Source organism: Monoraphidium neglectum, assembly GCF_000611645.1.
Source record: "Monoraphidium neglectum strain SAG 48.87 unplaced genomic scaffold scaffold03220, whole genome shotgun sequence".
Classification (NCBI taxonomy): Eukaryota; Viridiplantae; Chlorophyta; class Chlorophyceae; order Sphaeropleales; family Selenastraceae; genus Monoraphidium; species Monoraphidium neglectum.
This window is the reverse complement of record NW_014010408.1, coordinates 1-6934: the sequence shown is the minus strand read 5'-3', so window position 1 is coordinate 6934 and position 6934 is coordinate 1. Positions and strand designations below refer to the sequence as shown.

General features: G+C 62.3%; 2 protein-coding genes across 2 annotated transcripts; both read right to left on the bottom strand.

Moving 5' to 3' along the window:
* Positions 1-160: 160 nt before the first annotated feature.
* MNEG_12389 (hypothetical protein) lies at positions 161-1470 on the bottom strand (the record flags this gene model as incomplete). The annotated part of the gene is made up of 3 exons (XM_014039140.1): positions 161-421; positions 772-951; positions 1288-1470. 3 exons carry the CDS (start codon positions 1468-1470, stop codon positions 161-163), a joined length of 624 nt encoding a protein of 207 aa, XP_013894594.1.
* A 1033-nt stretch (positions 1471-2503) lies between these two features.
* Positions 2504-4642, bottom strand: MNEG_12388 (hypothetical protein; the record flags this gene model as incomplete). Its single annotated transcript, XM_014039139.1, has 5 exons — positions 2504-2515; positions 2962-3606; positions 3902-4018; positions 4240-4276; positions 4617-4642. The coding sequence occupies 5 exons, from the start codon at positions 4640-4642 to the stop codon at positions 2504-2506; spliced, it is 837 nt and encodes a 278-aa protein (XP_013894593.1).
* Between the last annotated feature and the right edge of the window lie 2292 nt (positions 4643-6934).

The window sequence follows — 6934 nt, the reverse complement described above, 5'->3', positions numbered from 1 at the left end:
CATCAATGTCATCCTCCAGGTCTTGGGGGGGGGTGGGGTGCGGGTGGGGGTGGGGGTGAGCCATGTGCAATGTGCAGCACGTGGGCGGGAAGTATGCGTGTTTGTGCCAAGCCATACGCGGGGAAGAGTCTGCTGTGTCTTTGACACACGTGCCCGGAGGTCAGAGTCCCCCAAGACCACTCGCCGCGGCTGCAGCCCAAAGCAAGCGGCGCGCGCCGAGGTAGCCGAGAGCCATGCAAGCGGCAGCGCGCGGCGTGGCCAGGCACACGCGCTGGCTGATGTGGTGCAGCCCAGCGCGCGGCGGCGGCCCCTCACCCCCAGCGCCGAAGAGGCTCTCCTTGAGCTGCTGTGCCCCCATGGCGCGCCCCGGCTCGTCGCCGCGCCGCTTCAGGCGCTTGTTCTGCTGCGCCGGCCGGCGGACCTGCGCAGCGAATGAGAGCGGGGAGGGGGTGGGGGGAGGAGGGCACGCCCACAGCGGCGGGTCTGGGAGATGGGGCCTGCCTTGAGCAACAAACTACCCCACTTGTCGAGCTCATGAAAATCATACACATGCAACTCAAACACAACACACAGCCTGCAGCTGCACAGCAAAGCCAGCGGCCGCCGCCAGGCTCGACGCGTCCGGATCCAAGGGCTGACCGGACGCGCCCTCTGCGAGGTCCCGCCGAGGCGGCAGCCCCCAACCGCGGCACCACTGCAGCGGCCATCGCCAATAAAAAAACGGCAAGAGGGGGCTCGTCGGTGACGCCCTGTGACATCATCATGACTCACCATGACCTGGTTGTCCTCCAGCAGGTCGTAGTCCTCCTCGTCCAGCCGGTACTCGCGCGCGCTCTTGCGCCGCTTGCGCTTCTTGCGCTTGCCGCCGCCGCCCGGCGCGCCCCCGGCGCCGCCGCCCTCGCCGTCATCGCCGCCGCCCGACTCCTCATCCTCTCCGACCAGGAAGTCGTCCTTTGTGTGATGGACAGAGGTTGCAACACTGGCTGTATCAGAGCCATCCGTCCATTTGGTGCTTTCGGGCGAGTGGGAACGCTGAGGCGGTGCTGGCCGCAAGGTGGCACGCTCTTACACAATGGGGCGGCCCAGCCTGCTTGCGTTAGCCGCATGCTGGGCGCTCCAAAGACATGTGTGCATTTGAGAAAGACGTGTGCTGGCACGCTCAGAGCTGCACATGGCAGGGCTGGCTGCGCCGCTATTGCCGCATGCTCCTTCTGGGGTGGGTGGGTGCATCAACAGCGGCGTTCACACCCGGTGCTGCTGGATCGCATACGGCCGTGGCGCGCGCACCTGCTCGTACTCATCAGGTCCCTCCTCATCCTCTTCGCTGCTGTCCTCTGCGGAAGCCTCCTCATCGCCCCCATCGTCCTCGCCTGCTGACGCCTCTGCCTCACCCCCTTCAGCGCTTGCCGGCTCCTCAGAGCCCTTTTCTTGCTCTTGAGCCTCAGAAGCCGGATCCTCAGACTCCGCCATTCCCGCTGCTGATCGCGCCGGAGCGGGTGATCTAGGTTAGTGTCCGCTCATGCGAACGAGCTTCACGACAACATACAAGCAATCGTGATGCTGAAGCAGCATCGGATAAAGCGGTCCCGGCTTGCACCGCAAGTTCAAGCGCCGCAACAGTACTGCAGTCATGCAGCTGCGCCCCGACCTGCCCAGCCGGACGCGCCGCCCGTCAACTCGTCCCGCGGTAGCCAATCCAGCTCGAGCCGCGCCAAAGAGCTTACTGGACTCGCTGCGCGGCATTGAGTCAAAGTCCACGGTGCTCCCTGATTGGTAAAGGATTCCTGATGATGCAGGCAGCGGGCCTCCGTTGCCCCTGCCTTGTGCTCTACCAGAACTTCGCCGTCACCCCTACTGGAGTGCCGCACTGGCAGCGTCAAGGCCTTTTGCAGATCGATTACACACTGTGTCATTCGCTATCACGTCATGCATTGGCAGCATTCATTGAGACAAGTGCGCCAAGGATGTTGTCTCACTGAACCCCCTGCCCCAACGCGAGACCAGCACCGCCAAACCGCAACCACAGCCGCAATCAAACCCGCAGCGCCCATTGGCCACCAAAGGCTTCCTGGAGACGTGCGCAGCAGGCCTTGCCTTCCGGCAAGGTGGAACAAACACGGCACTTGGGCAGGTATGTCCTGGGGCATGCGTACGCAGCGGGCGCCGGCTGGTGCACAGCATGCACATGTATGTATGGCAAGCTGCGTGTGACGAGGCACGGAGATGATATGCCTGAGCTTATGAAAGAGCCGCACGAACGCATAATATTGTTTGGGCGCAGAGGCATCAAGACACTCTGCTGTGGCTTGTTGCAACAGGGTGAAGCGTAACAGGCACGTGTGCAGGTGTGTGCACATCCAACCTGGCTGCTCGTACTTGCCGCCGGAGTGCCGTGCTGCGTGCTTCCTGAGACACGGCAACGGCCTTTCTTACAGCCTAATAAGCGATGCACGTAATGAAGGAGAGGATGTTGCAAGGCGGGCGTGCTGATGCGATCCATGTGCTACTGGTAGAGCTGGTTAACCCGGTCGAACCTCGAAAATTGGCGGAACCGTCGGTAAACCCGGCGCAAGTGTTGGCAGCAACCAATCCCGTTGATTCGCTGCCAGTCCACACACGAGCGAGTATATCAATAACACCCGCTTCCTGGAAGGACAGCAAGATGGTGCCTCCCAGCATGCCTGTGAAGTTGCGGGCCAGAACGGCGCCCCTCCGCGACTCAATCGGCAGGCCGGTGGGAACACCATACAATGTGGGAAAATCGGCAATCTGGTCGGATGCAGATATGGATAGGAACGCGTGAACCTGCACCAGCCCCGTCGGCCGGTTGATGGAGGCACTGCACAAGGCGTCAGCACCAGACCGGCCACCAAGGTTTCCGTTCCTTTCTGTCGAAGATTCACGGTAGACCACCACCCGCGAGCGCAGGTACTGTGCGGCAGGCACGCCCCCCAGGCTGACTGCGTTGATGCTGGCCAGGTCTGCGGTTTTCGCGTAGACGCTCAAGTCGATAGCAGACACATTGGCCACGGTGGCTGCCAGGGTGGCGAGGCTGGTGTTGACCGACGCGATGACTGCCGCGCCTGTGGTGACTGTGGCCTTCAGGGACTCCACGGTGGTGTTGGCCAGGGAGACCACCGCAGCATTCGCCGCCTGGACCGACTGGATGGTGGCCAGAGAGGTGTTGACAGCCGACAGCTCGGAGCCGCAGGCGCACTGCTGCGAAGAAGACTTGAGCGCGGCGATGTCCTGGGCTGTGGTCTGGTTTACCGCCTCCAGCAGGGCCAGCTTCTGGGCGGTGCGTGTGTCGGCCGCTGCAAGAGCGGCGAGCTCCTGCGTGATGGTACTCAGGTTGGTTGTGTTGGCCGAGTTTGCTTGCAGCTTTTGCACGTTGGCAGTGAGCGTCGTGAGTGCCGCCCTGAGAGCATCCATCTCTGCGAGCAGCGCCGCCGTCTGGTTGTTGCCTTGGACAAAGGTGCCCTGCAGGGAGCTGGCCTGGGCGGCGGCGGCGTTGACCTTGGTCTCAAGAGCTGCCATGTCGCTGGACACTCTGTTGACCTGTGCTGTGGTCGCCACGCCGCAGCCATAGCGCAACTTGGTGGGGTCCTGGGTGAGTGGAAGTGTGCCGGTTGTTTCAAGCAAAGAGCAACCAGTCTGGTGATTGGGCACCTTGCCACATGTTGGCCGAAGTGTTTAGTGCCGTTGCAAAAGGTGTAGTTGCCCTCACCCACGAACAACCAAGCAAGTCACCACAGTATTGTCACGCCTGTTTGCCACCAGACCTGCACACACCAGACACCTGCCCGTGCACAAGAGTTTTCGTGTGCATGCGTTGTTCTGTGTGTATATGCATGCGTGCGTGCACTTGTGTGCGTGCGTGCGTTTGTGTGAGGGCACGCACCTTGCTGTCGGCCGTAGCGTTGGCGGGTGCCAGCAGCTCGCTGCACAGCTGGTCCATGAGGGCGGTGGGGCCGGCCTTGGAGGTGCACGACTTGACCAAAGCCTTGACAGGCGCGCACTGAATGGGGATGTTCAAGGAAGTAAGGGTTGGTTCATGCCAACAACACGGGATGCTGGCTTCACACAATGCAGACACACAGCCAGCCCGGTTGATGGGGCAGGCCGGCATTTTCACGATATTTCAAGACAACACGCCAAAATGCACGGCCGCCATGCTGGGGCTGAGTACGCAGCTAGCTGGTGCACCCAGGCCGTGCGTAGCAGGCAGGCGGCACTCACCACCGCCAGCTTCTGCTTCTTGGGGGTCGCCTGGGGGCTGCGGGGGACGCCACGAGGGTCGGAGCAGCGGAAGGAGGGCGGTGCACGGGTCAGCATGAATGGTGTGCATTGCCCGTATAGCCAGCTAAAGAGGAGGCGTGCAGATGCATGCATTGTAGGTATATCAGCTCGCTGGGGTGGCAGCATTAGCGCGCCCATCAGTCGTCAGGCTGATGGGGCAAGTTACTTCCATGTGCGGAGGATGGGGCCTGTTGGTGCACGGCAGTAACTGTTCCCCCACTACTGATTGGATGCTTGTGCGCCATACATGTCCTGGCACTCGCTTCGATCAGAGCCCCCTGCACACCCCCGACCGCGCATCCCTGCAGCATGCGCACCTGGCACATACGACCGCTCCCAGCATGTTGAGAAGCAGCAGTGTACCCGCCAAAGGCATGAGAGACCTCCGTATGCACCGCATGCTGGGCCCGGCGACGTCCACAAACGACTCGAGCGTCGATGGTTCGCGCCAAAAGAATTGTTGGCCGCAAAGGAAGTGAGACATAAAAGTGGCAGCGCAGATCAAGTTTGTATTTTTCCACCTTGGCCACACACTTGCCACTGCCCCCGGTGAGACGGTGGCTGCGTGACGGCCGACCACGAGTCCACTACCGGTGCTGCCAGTGCCGATCGGCTGCAAATCTATATGTGCGAGTCACCGTTAGCAGAGATCGTCACACTACCAGTCAAAAGTCCTGCCTCGTGTTGAGATCGTGGCTTTGCTGATCAGCGCGCGAACCATCGATGGCGGGCCCGCCCAGAGGAACACACGCAGAGATTTCCAGGTCACATCAAAGATATGGTTGGCGCAGGGCTCCGAGGTGAATGATGCGCCTGGGCCACCGCCTTGGTCACGGTCTATAAGTAATCCTTGAGATGAGCAAGCGCAGCGAGTGTGTGTGTTGCTTAAAAATGCGGACGGAGTGCCCGAGCCTTCATGTCAGGGCAACGAGAAGCCTTAAGTTTTGTGTTATAATTGGGTTTTGGAGGCTGTGATGCCACTATGACGGGGGTTTGGGGGTGTCGCCTGGGACGCATGTGACACCCCGATTCGAATGCAATGAGGGCGCAGATGAGTGCAGCGCCCTGTTGCATGTTGATCTACTGGAGAAAAGGGCAACAAACCAAACTATTGGTGCACATGAGTTCAGGCAAGCGTAAGCGCCAGCAGGCAGCTACGGATCGGGTGGGTGCGAGTGACGACTGGGCCCAGCAGCACCTGGCTACCTAAACACCCTCCATCGCTTCCATGCGACGCATGGCACCGAGTGACCGCTGGGCCGTCATCCCTGGCGACCCTGCTGCCCCAAGTATCTCGAGCGCATTTTCCAAGGTGGGTTTGGGTACAGTAGTATGCACGGCTGTAGAGGCGCACACGATTTTCGTCAATCTTGGAGGCGGGGGCGTCCTACCCGCCCGGCTGTTGTGCGACAGACTTGCGCATACTGAAAGCTGATCCATGGCACTGTGGAAGTTGACAACCAAAACACATGCACACACACACATGCACACACACACATGCAAACACGCTACCCTTTTGAGCCGGACGCCGTCATCCTGGAGGGCGCCGGCAGGGCCGCCTGCCCGGCGCAGCAGCACGATCACGATGTGTACTTGATGAGGGCAACGCGGGGCTACCACTGTGCGCCCCCCCCCCACCAAACACGAGCCCCTGCATGCCAAGGGACATGCGGCAGCTGGTGGCCGCGCTGCTGCATCCCGCACCCGCTGCTCGCCCCGTGCCGGCGCAGTCAAGGGGGCGCCCCTGTGCGTGTCGGTGCAGAGGGCGGAGCGCGCGGTGTGGGGGGCGCTGCTGTTCATGTTGCTGGTGCCCGAGGGGATGCCGCCGGAGGCTGGGAACAGTACGCAGGTGAGAGTGAGAACAAGGGGACTGCGAGATTATTGGGGCTGGGGGCTCTAGGGGTAGGTCGTTGACGCGGACCTTGGTGGCTTGTGGGGCTTGGAGTGGCTGCACTGTGGTGCAGCACGTCAAGGCTGGGGCGCAGGTGTGGTCAGCCCAACGAGCGCGCATGTGTGGACGCACACACCTCATCACCACACACAAAACCACCACGCCAGAGTGTCATCACGCACTGAGGTGAGCCAGCTCAAAGCTTTACGCGCTGCCACCAAGGGCTTGCCACAAACCAAAGAGCCCTGCTCATTTTTGCCCTGCTCATTTTTTCCAACTTCCAGACGAAACAGGAGAAGATGGCGGCGGTGGCGGAGCACGGCCGCAGCGCCGCCCCAGCGGCTGCCGCCCAGCGCCTGCACGTGGAGGTGCGGCGGCTAGAGGGGAGGCACGGGCGAAGCACTTGTAACCGGGCGCCGCGCGCGCCCATGAGCGGGGCGCTACCTTTGGGGGCCGCGGCGGCCGAGGCCCACGCAGCGGCTGCGCACGGCGGACGCAACTTGGTGCACCGAGGAGCGGCGGCAGCGGACCGAGGTTGGCCGGTTGGGGGCGGCGACGCAGGGCCTGGAGCTGCGCAAACCGGATCGGAGGGGCGGGCCAAGGAGGGGCGGGTGGCCGGCGCAGCGCTGGCGCGTGACTGTGCATGTACCGCCCTGTCAAAAGAGATTGCGCGGCTGCAGGGTATGGAGGAACGGATGGCGTGCCTGCAGGGCAGAGTGGTACCGCGCTCAGGGCGGGGCGGGG